This window comes from Electrophorus electricus, chromosome 2 (assembly GCF_041902795.1).
Source record: "Electrophorus electricus isolate QZ-2024a chromosome 2, ASM4190279v1, whole genome shotgun sequence".
NCBI lineage: Eukaryota > Metazoa > Chordata > Actinopteri > Gymnotiformes > Gymnotidae > Electrophorus > Electrophorus electricus.
The window spans coordinates 24554235-24576487 of record NC_137498.1 but is presented as its reverse complement, the minus strand read 5'-3'; the positions used below and the strand labels follow the sequence as shown (position 1 = coordinate 24576487).

At 35.1% G+C, this 22253-nt stretch overlaps 1 protein-coding gene across 1 annotated transcript in view; it reads right to left on the bottom strand.

Annotated features, from left to right (window-relative positions):
- Positions 1 to 8182: 8182 nt before the first annotated feature.
- Positions 8183 to 22253, bottom strand: part of tshr (thyroid stimulating hormone receptor) — a 33858-nt gene continuing 19787 nt past the window's right edge. Inside the window, exons 7-10 of the mRNA XM_026999817.3 lie at positions 22092 to 22160; positions 21124 to 21201; positions 17213 to 17401; positions 8183 to 9885 (exon numbers count right to left, since the gene is read on the bottom strand). Coding sequence (XP_026855618.2) covers positions 8577 to 9885; positions 17213 to 17401; positions 21124 to 21201; positions 22092 to 22160 — 1645 coding nt within the window. The 3' untranslated portion in view covers positions 8183 to 8576. The remainder of the gene's footprint in view (positions 9886 to 17212; positions 17402 to 21123; positions 21202 to 22091; positions 22161 to 22253) is intronic.

Here is a 22253-nt window from a genome sequence, read left to right as displayed (position 1 = left end):
TGGTTAAACACAGTATGTAATACACTGCAACAGTGTATAAGTCAATAACAATAATTGGAAACTTTGTTTTGTAGTGGACTGAAGTTAAATAACAGAGTTGCTATTACTTGAAATGTGCACTTTGCATTTATGTTAAAACATCTTGTTTCCACTAGCATGAATTAATCTCAGTAGAAATATGTATTTTCTTATCATGGGTAAAAACTGTATGTAATACACTGTAACAGTGTATAAGTCGATAACAATACTTGGAATTGTTGTTTCATAGAGGGCTGTAGTGAAATAACAGAGTTGCTATTACTTGAAATGTGCACTTTGCATTTATGTTAAAACATCTTTTTTCCACTTGCATGAATTAATCTCAGGTAAAATATGTCTTTTTTATCATGGGTAAAAACAGTATGTTATACACTGAAACATTGTTTAAGTCGATAACAATGCTTGGAACCTTTGTTTAGTAATTCGGGTGAAGTGAAATAAGAGAGTTGCTATTACTTGAAATTTGCACTTTGCATATATGTTAAAACATCTTGTTTCCACTTGCATGAATTAATCTCCGGTGAAATTTGTCTTTTTTATCATGGGTAAATACAGTGTGTAATACACTGCAACAATGTATAAGTCGATAACAATACTTGGAAAATTTGTTTCGTAGTGGGCTGAAGTGAAATAACAGAGTTGCTATTACTTGAAATGTGCACTTTGCATTTATTAAAACTTCTTATTTCCACTTGCATGAATTAATCTCAGGTGAAATATGTCTTTTCTTAACATGGGTAAAAACAGTATGTAATACACTGCAACAATGTATAAGTCGATAACAATACATGGAATTATTGTTTCATAGAGGGCTGTAGTGAAATAACAGAGTTGCAATTACTTACATTGGGAAAATTGCAAACTATTTAAAACATCTTGTTTCCACTTGCATGAACTAATCTCAGGTGAAATATGTCTTTTCTTATTATGGCTAAAAACAGCATGTTATACACTGCAACAATGTATAAGTCGATAACAATGCTTGGAAAATTTGTTTCATAGTGGAATGAAGTGAAATAACAGAGTTGCTATTAATTGAAATGTGCACTTTGCATTTGTTAAAACTTCTTGTTTCCACATGCATGAACTAATCTCAGGTGAAATATATCTTTTCTTATCATGGTTAAAAACAGTATGTAATACACTGCAACAGTGTAGATGTCAATAACAATAATTGGAAACTTTGTTCTGTAGTAGGCTGAAGTGAAATAAGAGAGTTGCTATTACTTGAAATGTGCACTTTGCATTTATGTTAAAACATCTTGTTTCCATTTGCATGAACTAATCTCAGCAGAAATATGTCTTTTCTTATCATGGTTAAAAACAGTATGTAATACCCTGCAACAGTGTATAAGTCAATAACAATAATTGGAAACTTTGTTTTGTAGTAAGCTGAAGTGAAATAACAGAGTTGCTATTACTTGAAATGTGCACTTTGCATTTATTAAAACTTCTTATTTCCACATACATGAACTAATCTCAGGTGAAATATGTCTTTTCTTATCATGGTTAAAAACAGTATGTAATACACTGCAACAGTGTATAAGTCAATAACAATGCTTGGAAACTTTGTTTCGTAGTGGGCTGAAGTGAAATAACAGAGTTGCTATTATTTGAAATGTGCACTTTGCATTTGTTAAAACTTCTTAATTCCACATGCATGAACTAATCTCAGGTGAAATATATCTTTTCTTATCATGGTTAAAAACAGTATGTAATACACTGCAACAGTGTATAAGTCAATAACAATGCTTGGAATTGTTGTTTCATAGAGGGCTGTAGTGAAATAACAGAGTTGCAATTACTTACATTGGGAAAATTTCAAACTACTTAAAACATCCTGTTTCCACTTGCATGAATTAAATTCAGGTGAAATATGTCGTTTCTTATCATGGTTAAAAACAGTATGTAATACACTGCAACAGTGTATAAGTCAATAACAATGCTTGGAAACTTTGTTTCGTAGTGGGCTGAAGTGAAATAACAGAGTTGCTATTACTTGAAATGTGCACTTTGCATTTATGTTACAACATCTTGTTTCAACTCGCATAAACTAATCTCATTGGATATATGTTAGACAAAGTGTTTTCTTATTAAAGTTAAAAACAGTATGTAATACACTGAAACAGTGTATAAGTCAATAACAATACTTGGAATCGTTGTTTTGTAGTAGGCTGAAGTGAAATAAGAGCGTTGCTATTACTTGAAATGTGCACTTTGTATTTATGTTAAAAAATCTTGTTTCCACTTGCATGAATTAATCTCAGGTGAAATATGTCTTTTCGTATCATGGTTAAAAACAGTATGTAATACACTGCAACAGTGTATAAGTCAATAACAATGCTTGGAAACTTTGTTTCGTAGTGGGCTGAAGTGAAATAACAGAGTTGCTATTACTTGAAATGTGCACTTTGCATTTATTAAAACTTCTTATTTCCACATGCATGAACTAATCTCAGGTGAAATATGTCTTTTCTTATCATGGTTAAAAACAGTATGTAATACACTGCAACAGTGTATAAGTCAATAACAATAATTGCAAACTTTGTTTTGTAGTAGGCTGAAGTGAAATAAGAGAGTTGCTATTACTTGAAATGTGCACTTTGCATTTATGTTACAACATCTTGTTTCAATTCGCATAAACTAATCTCATTGGATATATGTTAGACAAAGTGTTTTCTTATTAAAGTTAAAAACAGTATGTAATACACTGAAACAGTGTATAAGTCGATAACAATGCTTGGAACCTTTGTTTAGTAATTCGGGTGAAGTGAAATAAGAGAGTTGCTATTACTTGAAATGTGCACTTTGCATATATGTTAAAACATCTTGTTTCCACTTGTATGAACTAATCTCAGCAGAAATATGTCTTTTCTTATCATGGTTAAAAACAGTATGTAATACCCTGCAACAGTGTATAAGTCAATAACAATAATTGGAAACTTTATTTTGTAGTAGGCTGAAGTGAAATAAGAGAGTTGCTATTACTTGAAATGTGCACTTTGCATATATGTTAAAACATCTTGTTTCCACTTGTATGAATTAATCTCCGGTGAAATTTGTCTTTTTTATCATGGGTAAAAACACTATGTAATACACTGCAACAATGTATAAGTCGATAACAATACTTGGAATTGTTGTTTCATAGAGGGCTGCAGTGAAATAACAGAGTTGCTATTACTTGAAATGTGCACTTTGCATTTATGTTAAAACATCTTTTTTCCACTTGCATGAATTAATCTCAGGTAAAATATGTCTTTTTTATCATGGGTAAAAACAGTATGTTATACACTGAAACATTGTTTAAGTCGATAACAATGCTTGGAACCTTTGTTTAGTAATTCGGGTGAAGTGAAATAAGAGAGTTGCTATTACTTGAAATGTGCACTTTGCATATATGTTAAAACATCTTGTTTCCACTTGCATGAATTAATCTCCGGTGAAATTTGTCTTTTTTATCATGGGTAAATACAGTGTGTAATACACTGCAACAATGTATAAGTCGATAACAATACTTGGAAAATTTGTTTCGTAGTGGGCTGAAGTGAAATAACAGAGTTGCTATTACTTGAAATGTGCACTTTGCATTTATTAAAACTTCTTATTTCCACTTGCATGAATTAATCTCAGGTGAAATATGTCTTTTCTTAACATGGGTAAAAACAGTATGTAATACACTGCAACAATGTATAAGTCGATAACAATACATGGAATTATTGTTTCATAGAGGGCTGTAGTGAAATAACAGAGTTGCAATTACTTACATTGGGAAAATTGCAAACTATTTAAAACATCTTGTTTCCACTTGCATGAACTAATCTCAGGTGAAATATGTCTTTTCTTATTATGGCTAAAAACAGCATGTTATACACTGCAACAATGTATAAGTCGATAACAATGCTTGGAAAATTTGTTTCATAGTGGAATGAAGTGAAATAACAGAGTTGCTATTAATTGAAATGTGCACTTTGCATTTGTTAAAACTTCTTGTTTCCACATGCATGAACTAATCTCAGGTGAAATATATCTTTTCTTATCATGGTTAAAAACAGTATGTAATACACTGCAACAGTGTAGATGTCAATAACAATAATTGGAAACTTTGTTCTGTAGTAGGCTGAAGTGAAATAAGAGAGTTGCTATTACTTGAAATGTGCACTTTGCATTTATGTTAAAACATCTTGTTTCCATTTGCATGAACTAATCTCAGCAGAAATATGTCTTTTCTTATCATGGTTAAAAACAGTATGTAATACCCTGCAACAGTGTATAAGTCAATAACAATAATTGGAAACTTTGTTTTGTAGTAAGCTGAAGTGAAATAACAGAGTTGCTATTACTTGAAATGTGCACTTTGCATTTATTAAAACTTCTTATTTCCACATACATGAACTAATCTCAGGTGAAATATGTCTTTTCTTATCATGGTTAAAAACAGTATGTAATACACTGCAACAGTGTATAAGTCAATAACAATGCTTGGAAACTTTGTTTCGTAGTGGGCTGAAGTGAAATAACAGAGTTGCTATTATTTGAAATGTGCACTTTGCATTTGTTAAAACTTCTTAATTCCACATGCATGAACTAATCTCAGGTGAAATATATCTTTTCTTATCATGGTTAAAAACAGTATGTAATACACTGCAACAGTGTATAAGTCAATAACAATGCTTGGAATTGTTGTTTCATAGAGGGCTGTAGTGAAATAACAGAGTTGCAATTACTTACATTGGGAAAATTTCAAACTACTTAAAACATCTTGTTTCCACTTGCATGAATTAAATTCAGGTGAAATATGTCGTTTCTTATCATGGTTAAAAACAGTATGTAATACACTGCAACAGTGTATAAGTCAATAACAATGCTTGGAAACTTTGTTTCGTAGTGGGCTGAAGTGAAATAACAGAGTTGCTATTACTTGAAATGTGCACTTTGCATTTATGTTACAACATCTTGTTTCAACTCGCATAAACTAATCTCATTGGATATATGTTAGACAAAGTGTTTTCTTATTAAAGTTAAAAACAGTATGTAATACACTGAAACAGTGTATAAGTCAATAACAATACTTGGAATCGTTGTTTTGTAGTAGGCTGAAGTGAAATAAGAGCGTTGCTATTACTTGAAATGTGCACTTTGCATTTATGTTAAAAAATCTTGTTTCCACTTGCATGAATTAATCTCAGGTGAAATATGTCTTTTCGTATCATGGTTAAAAACAGTATGTAATACACTGCAACAGTGTATAAGTCAATAACAATGCTTGGAAACTTTGTTTCGTAGTGGGCTGAAGTGAAATAACAGAGTTGCTATTACTTGAAATGTGCACTTTGCATTTATTAAAACTTCTTATTTCCACATGCATGAACTAATCTCAGGTGAAATATGTCTTTTCTTATCATGGTTAAAAACAGTATGTAATACACTGCAACAGTGTATAAGTCAATAACAATAATTGCAAACTTTGTTTTGTAGTAGGCTGAAGTGAAATAAGAGAGTTGCTATTACTTGAAATGTGCACTTTGCATTTATTAAAACTTCTTATTTCCACATGCATGAACTAATCTCAGGTGAAATATGTCTTTTCTTATAATGGTTAAAAACAGTATGTAATACACTGCAACAGTGTATAAGTCAATAACAATAATTGGAAACTTTGTTTTGTAGTAGGCTGAAGTGAAATAAGAGTTGCTATTACTTGAAATGTGCACTTTGCATTTATGTTACAACATCTTGTTTCAATTCGCATAAACTAATCTCATTGGATATATGTTAGACAAAGTGTTTTCTTATTAAAGTTAAAAACAGTATGTAATACACTGAAACAGTGTATAAGTCGATAACAATGCTTGGAACCTTTGTTTAGTAATTCGGGTGAAGTGAAATAAGAGAGTTGCTATTACTTGAAATGTGCACTTTGCATATATGTTAAAACATCTTGTTTCCACTTGTATGAACTAATCTCAGCAGAAATATGTCTTTTCTTATCATGGTTAAAAACAGTATGTAATACCCTGCAACAGTGTATAAGTCAATAACAATAATTGGAAACTTTATTTTGTAGTAGGCTGAAGTGAAATAAGAGAGTTGCTATTACTTGAAATGTGCACTTTGCATATATGTTAAAACATCTTGTTTCCACTTGTATGAATTAATCTCCGGTGAAATTTGTCTTTTTTATCATGGGTAAAAACACTATGTAATACACTGCAACAATGTATAAGTCGATAACAATACTTGGAATTGTTGTTTCATAGAGGGCTGTAGTGAAATAACAGAGTTGCAATTACTTAAATAGTGCAAATTACAAATATTTAAAACATCTTGTTTCGACTTGCATAAAGTAATTTCACTTGAAATATGTTTCCTTAAGATGGATAAAAACAAGATGTAATCCAATGAAACAGTGCATAAGTTGATAACAATGCTTGGAAACGTATTATTGTGAGCAGCAGTGAAAAAACAATTCGCTATTACTTGCAATGTGCTCTTTGCAAATGTGTTAAAACATCGTTTTAACTTGCATAAACTAATTTTACTGGAACGACGTATGACAAAGTGTTTTCTTATTATAGTTACCAACAGTATGTAATACACTGAAAGTGTATAAGTCGATAACAATGCTTGGAAACTTTTTTTCGTAGTGGGCTGAAGGGAAATAACAGAGTTGCTATTACTTGCAATGTGCTCTTTGCAACTGTGTTAAAACATCTTGTTTCCACTTGCACAAACTAATTTTACTTGAACTATGTGGGACAAATTGTTTACTTATTATGGTTAAAAACATTATGTAAATACCCTGAAATTGTATAATTCGATCACTATGCTTGGAAAGGTTGTTTTGCAGTCAGCCAAAGTGAAAGAACAGAGTTGCTATTACTTGAAATGTGTAAGACAGTTTTTTATACAATGCATAATAATGATAAGAAAATACTTTCTATAATGTATTTCAAGTGAAAATAACATGTGAAAGTGAAAAGAAGATGTAGTAACACTGCACATTGAAATTAAATGCAACTCTGCTCTAACATTTGTTCTCAATGAAACATTTCAAAGCATTCTGATCACGTTAAACAGTTTTTCGGCAACTCACTGTATTGTTCACATTGCAAACATGACAAAACAGCTTATGTTAAATAAGAAACTCTGCTTTGAACTAAAATATGTCTTTAAGTGTCCTCTATCATTCTATATATGTTGGTTGAAAACATTTTGTCTGGTAAGAAGATATGAAAGCAGAGGTACCAAAAGCAAAAAGCAAAAACAGGAGAAAATGCAGACGATGTCAGATCATAAGACAAGGCAACACTAGGCACTAACACTAGGTAAAATGGGTGATCACAAGCAGAGTACACAAAAAATAGGTTAGAGAATGCTCAGACCTAAATAGTAAAACAATACTTTGAAAATACAGCAAATATACAAAGTATATACAGGGAAGTAATTAGTCACACAACAGGTGGAACGCATTGTGGTGAAGGTGTCCAAAGGGGGTGTGCACCATTGCACCATTATTTTAGTGATTGACATGACAATCAACAGATTTTTTGTGCTTTAGGGGAGAAAGGAAATATTGATCACAGTGGATGTATATCCACTGGAAAGCAAATCACCTCTCAAAAAATGCCCAAGTCTTTAAATCAGAGTTAAAGCATCAACCTCAGCACTACTCTAGGTATGTGAAAGGAAACGTTCTGAGTCTCTCCTGGTCCCAATGTCTGCCTCTCCTAGTCTGGTTGTTGCCCAAGAGTCTTTGTATCAGTCTTTGTATACTCTTGTGGAATATTTAAATGACTACTGATCCTGAACTTAATGTTGAGTAACTGAAACTCTAGCACTTATTGTAAGGTATTGTTGTCTGTTATAGATCTTATGTGTTTTGCACTTTGCATGAGTATTGATTCCTGTATTTCAACAGCATACTATTTCAATGGCATCATGGACACTAACCTACTGTACTGGCTAGCATACATTCTATGAGTAAATGACAAAACACTTTTATAAATTGCTCTGGATAAGAGCATCTGCCGAATGCCATAATGGTAAATGTAAATGGATGTCCTTCCTCAGGGCTCTGGGGCACACTTCTCAGAAGAAGTGACACGGAATCAAAGATGCTGGGAAGCAAGCATGCTTTATTCAGGCTAAGATGAGTATATATGGATGGCAGAGAGTATGACTAAGTGGAAAATATGTAAATGACATTGCCCCTGGTATGTTCAGACATGGCAGGATGTACATTATCTAAAGAAAGACAGCCGCGTGTTGCTAGCTCAAACCATATTTGACATAGGCTTTCACATACATAAAAACAGACATGAAGCACATTCAGATGATAGATGTTTTACAAATGTGTGTAAAGGATTAATCTATTTACATGAAAAAAAATCTCCTTGTAGGAAATTCTAGCAGTATATAAAAACTGAATTAATTCCCACAACTGAGTTAATTCTTTGAATGTAGTTTAAAATATTCCTACTAGGTTCATGTCTCCTGCTTCTTTCTTTTCTTGCTGTTGGTGATGGTTATCTGATGCCTCAACAGTCCATTAGGTTAGGAGGATTTTCCTCAGATTTTTGAACTCTCTTTTGCCTACTTGAGCCTCCTCTTCTTGCTTTTGAGGAGAGGGTTTGGCCTCTAAAGCGCTGGGCCTGCCGCTGACACAGGCCAACTTTGCTGAACAGGATAAATACATCGCCACGAAAGGCCTTAGTAAAAATGGCGTAAAGAAAAGGATTAGCACAGGAATTCAGTGGGTAAAACAGCACCAAGAGTATCTTGGAGTTGGACATAGTTATGAGTGGGTGGTCCAGCACAGCTGACATGGCATAAAAGGAAATTGGTGCCATGCAGATAAAGTCAGTGAAAATAAGCACAGCCATACGTTTGGCAATGTTGGCATCCTTTTTGGCTGAGTTATAAGTGGGGTTGTGCACAACACAGTATATCTTAATGTAGCATGCACAGATAATCACAAAAGCAACAATGTTGAGGACAAGAACAAGAAGGATATAGATCTGGTCCATCAAGGTGCGTGTTTCCATTGGTAAGCAAATGCTGACCTTCTTGTAGCTGCTCACCCCTAACAGAGGCATGAGGGCCAGAAAAAAGCAGAAGATCCATCCTCCAAGCATAATGGCAGATGCATGGCATAATCGCAGCTTGCGATCTAAGCGCATTGCAAAACTAATGGCATGCCAGCGCTCCAAAGTAATAGTGGTCAATGTATAAACTGACAACTCACTAGCAAAGACAGAGAAGAATCCAGCAAGGGTGCACCCTGGCCCAGTCTGCCAGTCTATGGCATAATTATAGTACTCTGACTGTGTGTAAATGTCAACTGAAGCGATAAGAAGCAGGTAGATGCCCATGCACAAGTCAGCAAAAGCTAGGTGACACATAAAGAACCGAGAGACAGATAGTTTGTAGTGGCTTGTAAGTAACACAAAGAGCACCAACAGGTTCCCCAGTATAGCCAACAGACTGACAAACCAGACAGACACTCGCAGGAAGTTGAAGCCCATAATGTCCTCACATGGGTTGAACTCGTCAGGGACCGGAGAGCATGCCACTTCCTCTCCATCCTCACACACAACATAGTCATAGCGACTGTCAAAGTCCTGACTTGGTAAACCCTGGGGTTTCTTCAGTTCAGCCCCAAATCCCATGTCATGTTCACGGTGTCGATCAAAAAGGTCATGGTAATCTAGGCTAATGTGGAAGTCCTGATGATTGATGCCTTGGTCTATACCACGATGGAGGGCTTGGACTGTAAGTCTGCCTATTGATCTCTTATGGTGGTGTTTGTACTTGGAAGTCAAATTACAAATGACATACTCCAGGTACCTGTTATTGATAACAGAAGAGAATATAGTTGTGTTTCCAGCAATAAGACTTGCTAATAACTCCTTGAATGCTACAGAATATCTTAAAAGTAATACTGTTTTTTAAAGATGTAAGCAACTGATTAAATAGTATTCTACAACACTTGTAGACTTGTACTCTGGTGTGCAAAACATCTTTAAATAAAATCAAGACATCTTTAAATAAAAGTTGACAGCTTTATATAAAACCTTTAAATAAAACCTGAGTTTTAAATAGAGTTACTGATCTTTCTCCATGACAAATAGCCATCATGAGGACTTGATCCATCATAGATTTAACTCGGTGGTTTTATACTGGATATAAATATTTTCATATAGTTTTACCAGAACTTTGATTACTTATTAGACTCTGGCAAGCTTGTAATGAGCACTGAATATTGTTTTCCTTCTAGTTAAATTATTTAATATGTCTCATAGCATTACTTTTGAAATGGTGGAAGTTTATGTAACATTAGGTTTAAGAAATCACTAAAGTTCTAACTACTTATTACAATCTTATCAATCAAGTCGAAATATCACAGTCAAATATAACTGATGATAATATGACTTCATTGAGTTCTGAAGGCTATAAATCAAGAACTGGGCTCAGGCTGTAACAAGTAAAATATAACAAATCCAGAAACAGGGTTCAAACAAAATACATTTATTAATCACAAACTGTAACAAACACAGTCAATGTGAAGAAAGAAACACTGGGTGAATTACTAGCTACCTGCATGTGTAGGGGGAGATCATCAAGATTGTTGCTGCTGTTCAAACCAAAATGCTTGTTTTCTATTTGCTCCTATAGGTCCTATTGCATTTTTGCTGTGGCCAGACAACCCATTGTAATAATTTCCCAAACCTTTTCCTTTACTTTAATTTTGGATTTACAGGAATAGTGCACAGCAGTAAAACATTTTCTAAATGTGCGAGTTTAGCTAACATGGTTCATTTTCAACTGCTCTTCGAAAAACAAACCTGGTCCTGTGTAATGTTTTCTTTTTTTTTTTTAGTGTGGGAGATTTATTTTACACTATGAATATGCTAAGAGTATGATAAAGCTACATAAAGGTGAAGCCATAAACCAGCCCAAGATTTTGTTAAAAACACTTACACAATGGCCCTGTTTTAATGAAAAATAATAAATAGATGGTTAGATTGACTGGATAGGTTAGGTTGATTGGATATTCAAAATTTTCTGTATGAATGTGACCTGTGTGTGTGTGTGAATGTGTGGATGTATGTCCAGTGTTGGTTGGTGCTCTGTCCTGGTCTTAGCCTCCTCCCCTTCCCCTGCACCTGGTGTAGTACCCCAGGGGGCTTCGGTTTTGATAGAGAGTACGCTGTGTGCAAATTGGCTGCTGCTTCTCATTGGCGTGTGAGTGTTTGTAAAAGTTGATATCGATATCTATCTGTAAAACATTCTTGAGTCTGATAAAGGTGTTACAGTGGCATGCAAAAGTTCAAAATATATGTTACTGTGAACAGTTAAGCAAGTTAAAGATGAAATGATTTCTAAAAAGCATAAAGTTAAAGACGACACATTCCTTTTGTATTTTAAGATAAAACAATTTTTTCTTTTCATCTTTTACATTTTCAAAAGTAACAAAAAAAGAAAAGGGCCTGAAGCAAAACTTCAGGCACCCTGCATGGTTATTATCTAGTAGCATCCACTTTGGCAAGTATCACAGCTTGTAAATGCTTTGTGTAGCCAGCCAAGAGTCTTTCAATTCTTGTTTGAGGGATTTTCATCCATTTTTCCTTGCAACAATCTTTCAGTTCTGTGAGATTCCTGGGCTGGCTTACATGCACTGCTCTTTTGAGGTCTATCCACAGATGATGCTCAGTGATTTTAAGATCAGGGGACTGTGAGGGCCATGGTAAAACCTTCAGCTTGCACCTTTTGGGGTAGTCTACAGTGGATTTTGAGGTGTGTTTAGGATCATTATCCATTTGTAGAATGTATCCTCTTTTTAACTTCAGCATTTTTACAGATGGTGTTATGTTTGCTTCCAAAATTTGCTGGAATTTCATTGAATCCATTCTTCCCTCTACCTGTGAAATGTTCTCCGTGCCATTGGCTGCAACACAACCCCAAAGCATGATTGATCCCCCCATAGTTAATGGTTGGAGAGGTGTTCTTTTCATGAAATTCTGTGACCTTTTTTCTCCAAACATATCTTTACTCATTGCAGCCAGAGAGTTCTATTTTAACCACATCGGTCGACAGGACTTGTTTCCAAAATGCATCAGGTTTGTTTCGATGTTCTTTTGCAAACTTCTGATGCTGAAGTTTGTGGTGAGGATGCAGGAGAGGTTTTCTTCTGATGACTCTTCCATGAAGGTCATATTTGTGTAGGTGTCGCTGAACAGTAGAACAACGCACCAGAACTCCAGAGTCTGCTAAATCTTCCTGAAGGTCTTTTGCAGTCAAGCAGGGGTTCTGATTTGCCTTTCTAGCAATCCTACAAGCAGCTGTCTCTGAAATTTTTCTTGGTCTTCCAGATCAAATCTCCTAGGGTTCCCATACTTTTGAAAGGTACTCCTTTCCTTTTTTCACTCTAAAATTTTACAAAACCAAAACAATACACTGATATTGCTTAATATGTTGAAAAGTGTTTCATCTTTAACTTTATGCCTTTTGGAGATGATTTCATCTTCAACATCTTCAGTTTTGACCAGGGGTGCCCAATCTTTTGCATGCCGCTGTATATAAACGTAAATAATGATAATGATAATAATAATAATGATAATAATAATAATAATAATAATAATAGTAATAATAATAATAATAATAATAGTTTTCCTGTCCAAACCTAAGAGGGGAGGTAGTAAATATATGAGATGTTGTGATGATTGGTGCAGACACCCTTCTTAGAGATTAAAAAGACTAGTTCATTTGCACATCTAGCAACTCATTAATTGTATGCCCTCTTGTGACGTTCAATAAAGATGTTTGTTATTACTCCTCATCAGTCATGGTGACTACCAGACTATCAGATGCCCCACAGATGAGGCCAGCCAGTATCATGGGTTAAAGCAGACAGTTTTATCAAATTTTAATGTGTAAAGAGGTGGTAGGAAAATAAGGTGAAACTGTACTGAAAAAGTTAAAAGGTGTAAAGATTTTAAATACATTAACTATTGGGAGCAAAAAGAATACAAGTAATTGTCTAGATATATAAAGAGTGGTGTTTAAATAGACATTAGGAACCACTTGAGTTCTAGGTATTAGGACCAAGAAGTGTCCATAGTGGGACATTCCATTGCATCTTGTCACCTAATACCAGGAGATCTTCCTGCAATGATTTACAGCCTTTAGGATTAGCCTGTATAAGTACTGTCTAAAGAAAAATGATGGGACACTGCCCAAACATAGAGGTCAATGTCTAGATGAGAATCTTAGAAAAATGATGGGACACTGCCCAAACATAGAGGTCAATGTCTAGATGAGAATCTTAGGAGCATTTGGCGTGCTTATAGTGAGGGAGAGAATTAAAAGTTGACTGTTTTGCTAAGCAGTTTTGTTTATATAATTATATTCTGTTAGATTTTGGTGTTTTTGTGTAATTTTATCTTTTGAATGATACTATTTGTGGACATGTTTGAAAAGTAGATTTGTTGTTTACTGCACTATTTTATGTTCTTCTCCTTAAGCGTGAATGGGTGACAATGTGAACAATGGGGGTATGTAGTTTCACTGGATTTATAATAACTGTAAAAGCATTAAATGATTCATTCATATGTATGAATATACATTTAGTTCTGCTGTATTACATCTGCTGTATTAAAATAATAAAATAAAACATTTGAGCTAATAGCCCATATGGTTTATTCTGGATTGTTACTGTCCCCAGGCAATTGGCAATATTGGATGTCTGGTCTGACCAGGCTTTATGTCAAGACAACACTGTTGTCTTGATTTCTTACACATTTTCTTACATATCATCATAAAAGGGTAAATAACACCTAATGGGCCTGTGATGGTTTCAAGCCTTATTTATAGAACAGTTAGCTTTATGTGGATTACAAACTATCACAAATAAATTCAGATATCATTAGAAAAAAAAATCCACCTAGAACTGCATTGTCATATGTGTGGTCATAATCTTAATTGTATTCATTTTGATCCTAATAAAGAAACTAGACTACTCATTTCAAGTAAAATATACATATTAGAAAATACCCAACAGTGTTTAATTCTCCACACCACAGAATATGAAAATGATGTAAGGTTATACAGACCCATATTTGTACCATAACTAGAGAATGCAGAGCTCAGATGGTCGGTGGTGACTTAATAGCAAAAATCAGAATTACCAAAAAACAAGTGTAGGGAACAAGGTCTAGCAATATCCATCTCTCCAAAAATATCCATCTCTCCAAAAACAATATCCAAAAACAAATTCTAAAGTCCCTGAATATTGCAGGAGACAAAAATAGTTGGTCAAATAAAGGCAGTACTTGACTGGAATCGGTTTCCAGTTTCCAGTTCCTAGGTCTAAAAAGAGTAGAGTATCACCAAGACTGTAATAACACATAATGGAACACACAGGAACAGAGGAGACTACGGAGATTACATCAGTGGAATTGTTAAAGGCAAAGTGTGCAGGGAGTGGTAAAACAAGAGAAATGTATGAAAAAATGGAAACTAAATAGGAGAGAAAATAGTAATAAAAATTTTAATGGGAAAGACAGTGGAGCAAGATCAAAGATACAAAATAAGTCAAAAAAGGAAAAAGAGAGCTTAAAGACTCCACACCTGCAGCAGGACAACAGTTAGACCATCTGGAGGATGACAGTGATACTGAAAATAATAACTGCAATAATGATGAGAGTGTCATGAATGAACAGCTGATAATAGAATGCAAGTGAAAAGCAAGGAAAAGAAAAGATATAGAAGATTTCAGAGAAGAGGAATAACTAATCAACCCTATTGCAGAGAAGGAACGGGAAATGGAGTAACCTCTGCAAATAATGGAAAATGGTTGGCCTGCAGAACTGGATATGGTAAAAGATATGGAGCGCGAATGGAAGGAAGATTTACAAGGAAATCCCAGGAAATCTAAAAGATTGGGAAAGCAGGGGCCAGCAGTCTTTGAAGCCCCAATAGTAGTAAAAGGAACTACATGCACATATGGACCTAAAATGACTAACTGAACAACTACCAAACCTGCACTGGGGAGGTCAGAAATAGATTACAGCCTTTATGAAGCACAGAAATGGCTATAAGAGACAGGTACCCCCTGGGATCAGACAAAAACGAATCAATGGTTGTTTCAGGTGACGCCATCAAAGAGTCTGACCAAGGAAGTGTATGATTCCCTTGATGAGTTAGTAGGATTAACCAATATTGACTGGCCATTATATTTATGGAATTTGGCAGATGCTCTTATCCAGAGCAACTTACAAAAGTGCTTTGTCATTTAATCATAGACTGTATCCTAGCCAGTACAGTGGGTTAGAGTCCAAGATACCATTGATCTAGAATGCTGTTGAAATACAGGATTCAATGTTGTTGCCTAGAAGAGCAAAACACATAAGCTCTGTGACAACAATAAGTGCAATAAACAATACCCTACAATAAGAACTAGAGTTTCAGTTACTCAACATAAGTTCAGGAACACTGGTCATTTACATACTCCACAAATAGATGGCTCTTCAATCTGTGTTTGAAGGTACTCTGTTGTTCATTCCACCATCTAGGCACCAGGCCAAAGAATAGACTCGATGCCTTCCATGAGACTTGAAGCATCGTGTTGCAAGCGGAGCCATATATGAGTTTCGAAGTACTTGAGGTATAGATCAGGCTTTGACCATTGTGTCATGTATGGAGTGGCTGGTCCATTTTTGGCTTTGCAGCCAAGCATCAAGGTTTTAAATCTAATGCGGGCAGCTACTGGAAGCCGATAAAGGGAACGCAGAAGTGGAGTGACATGTAGAAGAATGAAGACCAGTCATGCTGCTGCATTTTGGACAAGTTGTAGAGGTCTGATGGATCTTAGAAGAAGACGAGCAAATAGCGGGTTGAAATTTTTAGCTTTAAGAATACAGGAGACTGCACAAACATCTGGCCATCATACAAAGCCAACCTACAGTATCATGTAGAGAGATATAGGAAAAAGAAGGATCAGGAGAAGGAAAGCTTGGCAGTGCAGTTATGTAAAGCTCAGCTTACTGAACTTACAAAAAAAGATAAAAATAAAGATGAGGCAAAGAAGGATGAAGCTAAAACACAAGCAGCCATAATAGCCCAAACAGAACCCAAAATACCAGTTCCTCCACGAGTCCTGATCTCAGATTCTTAGGCAGCTATAATACCTACACCAATCATCCATTCAATCAATGTTTTCATGGGAAGGAAGAGCAACATTCAGAGGATGAGGAAAAGAACATGAATGGGAAATGAAACCCATGAGTATGTTACCCCAAATAAGCCCAACAAAGGATGATGTTATCCCGAACAGTTTCAGTAAATTTTCCAAAGGAAAATGCCTTTCCAAAAGCAAAAATTTTTGCTTAATTTATCTTCATCACACCACCCCCACCCCTCCCTTTCATGGGGGCTGTCAGTTTCACATTGAACAGGATACCCAGAAACCATTATCTCAGGCTACTTGTCCTCTGGCAGTTCTCACCCTCTCCCCTTTTGAACCCTCAGGTGGTAATCCACAGATTGTAATGTGAGATAGAAACCTCCAAAGGAAGTTCTCATGGTTGGAGATACACTGGGGCACAATGATTCTAATGACTCCTGTCTTGATGTAGCTAAATCTCAACAACAGCTTGTTTTAGTCCTTGATTTATAATGTATGCAACCCACAAGAAACTGAGTGTGTTATTTCACAGTTTGTAGGTTGATTGGCAGTCAAAATACTTAGTAAAAAACTTAATTTTTCATAGTATGTCCCCTTTAAAGAATTGTGGCTAGCAAAGTTACAGCAGAACAGCTAGCAAGTATGCTAGTAAAGAAAAACATTATTGATAACTGCTAGCTTACTGGCTAGCAAGCAGTGTATGTAACATTATTCAGCACTCACTACAAGCTTGCAAGAGAGAAAAAAAAAATTGTGAGTAAAAATATATATTCAGTAGAAACCATACCTACCTACATTGTGTAAAATTTAAAGCTGGCAGGTGTTATATAAAGCTGTCGACATTTTTTGTCTTTATTTAATGATTTATTACCCTTCCTGGCCAAATAATTTTTGAGAATTAATAAAGCTTACATTTAAACAAATGAAGGTTACTGTAAATGTTTTAAATTCCACCAAAATGATACTTTCTTCATACTTTAATATACAAACCCTTTCTGTTTCTTCATGTTCTTGAAAGCACAGCAGTGACTAGGATATGTCAGATCAGCTCTCATTAGCTCCTTGAATATTTTGACTGGTGGAAGCTTTTTCAGTGCCCAAACATTCCGAGCACCAAGTTCCCGTAGTGACTCCAGGCCTTTTGTTGGAAGAGAGCTGATACCTGAGTCTGAAATGTCACTGCCAAGAGGGTTCAGACAAGAATGAAATGGAGACATTTGGGTTAATTATTTTCTTTAGAGTCCTTTTCTATCCAGAGCAATAAGACAATTTAAAATTTTGTTCCCCCATATGAACATTACTGAATACTAGCAATGACAAAGTTTTTCATTAGTGGAAATTTACAAGTAAAGGTTACTTTTGCCATGACATTTTTAGAAACTAAAGCAAGTTCCAATCAAATGTGAGGCACAAGCATTGAGTTTGCCCTATGGCATTTCCATCTAGTTTTCATGATCTGTGTAACCATGCCTGTTTTCTTTTTAAATATAGAGAAATATACACCTTTTTCTAATGTCTCTAAAATATTTAACCAGCAAACAGGAAATAAATTGTAGTGAAAATGCTAAAGCAATGCTTTCATCTTTCATTTAGGTCCTTGGAACAAATTTTAGAACATGGAAAAGTGTTTCAGGTAGAAATACTTCATGACAACTGTCAAACACTTAAAATTCCAGCAAGTGTAAGCATAAAAGCAGCTTTTGTCAACTTTGATGTCAAGTATATACAATGTATAGCAAAAATGCGTAAAATTATGAATTATTAATATTGGGCACCACCCTAAACAGGGAAATTATTATTAATTACTGAAGGTTAATTATCATTATATCAGTCTCATTTTGAAGTTAGAATTCATAGTATGTACCTAACATCATTGGTTAAAATATAATTTTGCCACGATGACCAATAAATGTGAAGTTTATTGATTAATCAATATCAAAAAATTAAATGTCACAGGACAGAGGGTGCATAAAATAGCAGACGTGGCTCAGGTATATGCAACTCACTAACAAGTTTTTAGGGAGCTGGCCTGAGTGAAGGTGCTACAACAGGTGATGGCTGGGGTGTGATGGGTCTGCTGTGATTCTCTCCACATGCCTCCTGATTCTGGAAGTGCAGATCCAGCAGTGTGGTCAGCTTAACACCAATAGTTTTCTCTTCAGTCCAGATAATGCATTGCAGTCTGTGGATGTCATGCTTGGTGGCTGAGCTACCCCACCAGAATCTGGTGTTGACAGATTCTATGATGCCAGTGTAGTACTGGGACATAAGCTCCTGAGGCAGGTTTCTCCTGGGCTCCTGGGCCTCAGCTGACACAGGAAGTACATCCTCTGCTGGGCTCTCTCTATGATGGAGCTAATGTTTCTGTCCCACTTCAGGTCCTTGGTGATTGTAGTACGCAGGAACTTGAAGGACTCCACTGCCAACACACTTCTGTCAAGAATGGTGAGTGTTGGCACGGCTGAGGGTCTTCTCCTTAAGTTCACTGTCATCTCCACTGTTTTTGCTGTCTTCAGCTCCACGTTATTGTGGCTGATCCAGAGGACAACCTGATGTATGCAGATTCAACACCATCACATATGTGACTGGTGACTGAATATGACATCATGTGCAAAGTTCAGGATGTTGAGAAAAGCATTGGGAAGAGTACACAACTCTGTGGGTCATCCGTACTGATGGTCTGGGTTGTCAATGTGAACTTTCCCAATCTCACCAGCTGCTTTCTGCCAGTGAGGAATTTGGTGGTCCACTGGCAGGTTGAGGCAAACAGATCCACTTGCAGGTCAAGGCTGGAGTTTGAGTTTGCTAATATGGTCATGCCAGGATTAGAGTATTCAATGCTGAGCTGAAATCAAAGAACAGATTTCTTGCATAAGTTCTTGGGTGTTCAAGGTGCTGAAGGATAAGGTGAAATGCTTTGGGAATGAAGAAAGATATGGTGATGCAACATAAAATATGGATATTATTGCACCCAAACTGATTTATTTATTTTTTTTACTATTCCTGCCAGTGAGGAAGTTGATGATCCACTGGTAGACTGAGGCAAACAGATCCACTGGCACATCGAGGCTGGAGTTTGATGAGTTATTTACATAGTCATGCCGGGATGATGATATTAAATCCCGAGCTGGAATCCAAGTACAGAATTCTTGCATAAATTCTTGGGTGTTCAAGGTGCTGAAGGATTGGTTTAAATGTTCTGGGAATGAAGAAAGATATGCTGGTGCAACATAAGATATGGAAATAATTGCACCTAAACTGAAAAATAGGTTTATATACAAAATTGTTCATTTCATGAAAAAAATATTATATATGGTGAACAAAGATAACTCCACAAGCTGACAATAATAATGATGATGATGATGATGATGATGATAATATTAATCATAATAATAATTTTAAAAAAATCAATGTTTGCTGAACAAAGCAAGAGGTACATCAAATCTACTGAGCATGCACGCAGCAAGGTACAACGCCCATGGGCATTGTTCCATAGTCTCTTATAAAAAATAAGTTAATGAATTACCACCATTTCACCTTTTACTACTCACTCATCAGTAGCAAAAAATATTATACGTTTAAAAATGAACTAAAAATGATCAAATAAAATCTGCAAGTCACCAAATGATACCTTTGTAATACTATTTCTGAAAAACAAATTAGCTAAGAAGTTAGCATTTAACCAGCTAGCAGCTTATTTGTTGATATGATTATCTATCTTAGACATATTAGCAAGAATTAGGCTACTTTTGTTCTCAATCCACTTCTGACCTAGTTAGCTAGTAGGTTAATGAAATGCATCAAGGATTTTAAACATTCTGCCATTTGCCAAATAGCTAAATAGAATTCACTTTTCTTAAGGGCAAGAGAACATGAGCATATAACCATATGTCATAGTGTTATGGCACTGCATTAAGGTTTTAAAAAGACTTATAAACTCACTTATACACTGAAATATGTCATTACAGGCTAAAATAGTCAGTGTCAATAACTTCACTAAAATATCTGTTACACAGCAGTTTTTCATGTCATTGTTACAAAAGGTGATAGTACAGACCATCTTTTTGAAGTCCTCACCAGCACCACTCGACAAAGTGTGCCAGATTATCATGTCACCCAGACATCCAAAAAAACAAACACTGAGCTCCATAGTCAATTGTCATAACGTACTATGAAATTTTACCCCACAAAGTGTTGTGACATTCTATTGTCACAAAAATCTCTCAATCGATGTACTTGTTCTGTAAACTTGAGTGTGTTCTCTGCTTGTGTTTTCTGTCCATTTTTGGCCAGCGGAGGATGAGCACCCGCCTTTGAGTCTTGGTTCCTTTCAAGGTTTCTTCCTCATGCTCTACGGTGTTTTTCCTTGCTACTGTCACCCTTGGCTTACTCACTGGGGGCTTGGACTCAGACATCTGTAAAGTTGCTTTGTGACAACAACTTGTAAAAAGCACTCTATATAAATACATGACTTTACTTAACTTATGTAAACTTGACAATAATTGACAGATGTATGACAGATGCATAACATCTTACACTTATTGGAATAAGCTTCTGTAAATGATTACATATGGTTAAGTCAGGTGTCATGAAGGACTTATGTATCATGCAGCCTTCTAAACCACACCCTTGAGTAAAGCGTTACCATTTTTTGTTTGTTTTTGAAGGATGAAGGCACCTATAAATCTCTGACTCACACAAAAAAAAAACCCCATTGAAAGTTAAAAAAATTATTGATCACTCTCTTTTCCTTACTAGAGTATAGAGTGTTTGATAGTTTGGGTATTTGAGTAGAGAAGAGAACTAGGTGCTATACTCAAGATTTCTATGCCCAAGGGGTTCTATGAACATTTAAGAATTTAGAATATAAAAGACCCTTATAAAAATTTAAAGATACTCACAGGATCAATGGACCACTGATGACTTTTGCAAACATGCTCTCCTCAAGTCTTTTGAGCTGCTTGTTTCTATGGAGATATCTACAAATAATTGATTGCAATGTTATCAAGGAATAATATAAATATCAGTACTACATTTTTTCACTGATGATGGACGTTTAAATCCCAAAATAATATTTGATCATATAAATAAATTAAACATGTAAGTGTCTGTGTAACACTATAATTTAATACAAAAAATAATAATTACCACAAAATATACTGGTGCTCCCATACTCTCTCTCTCTCTCTATATATATATATATATATATGTGTATATATATGTGTATATATATGTATGTATATATATATATATATATATATATATATATATATATATATATATATATATATATACACACATATACGCATACACACACACACACACACACACACACACACACACACACACACACACACACACACACACACACAGCATTTAAAATAACCAGTACTGTAACTGATACAAAAGGATCAATTGTCATCACTCATTGCTCCTCATCCTTTACCGCAGCATCCTATTGTATTGCTTGCAAGAGATACTTTATACTGCTTTATAATGGAGAAACCAAGAGAAGGCTTGGTGATTGTTTTTTGTTTTTTTTTAACACCTTCAGACCAACACAATTGAGAATCTGTCATTTAAGGTGGCAAGGTATTTTAATACTAATCTAAATTTCATTAATGACATCTGTTTGCATTGCCTATATGTCTCAAAGAAAAAGAACCCTAACCCTAACCCTCTTGAAACTTTAGAACCCCATGGTTCTAAATGCTATGATTTAAACATCTACTTTGTCATATATTAACTGGTTCCTCCTCCTACTATTTCTGAAGAAATGGGTCAAATTCAGCAAATATTAAAGTATTAAAGCAGTTTCATATTTGTTTGTAAGATGTAAAAAAAAAAAAAAAAAAAGTCTGAGTCTTACACAGCATCTAGTTTTGTCCCATTGAAGGCATGGTGCTGGATTTTGGTAAAACCATTACTGTATAACATCCTGTTTGACAGAAAGCAAAATGGGACAAGGAATTCATTTCATGGACTGAGGGACAGTTTATTGTCAAAGTATTCATTATATTTACTTAAAAGT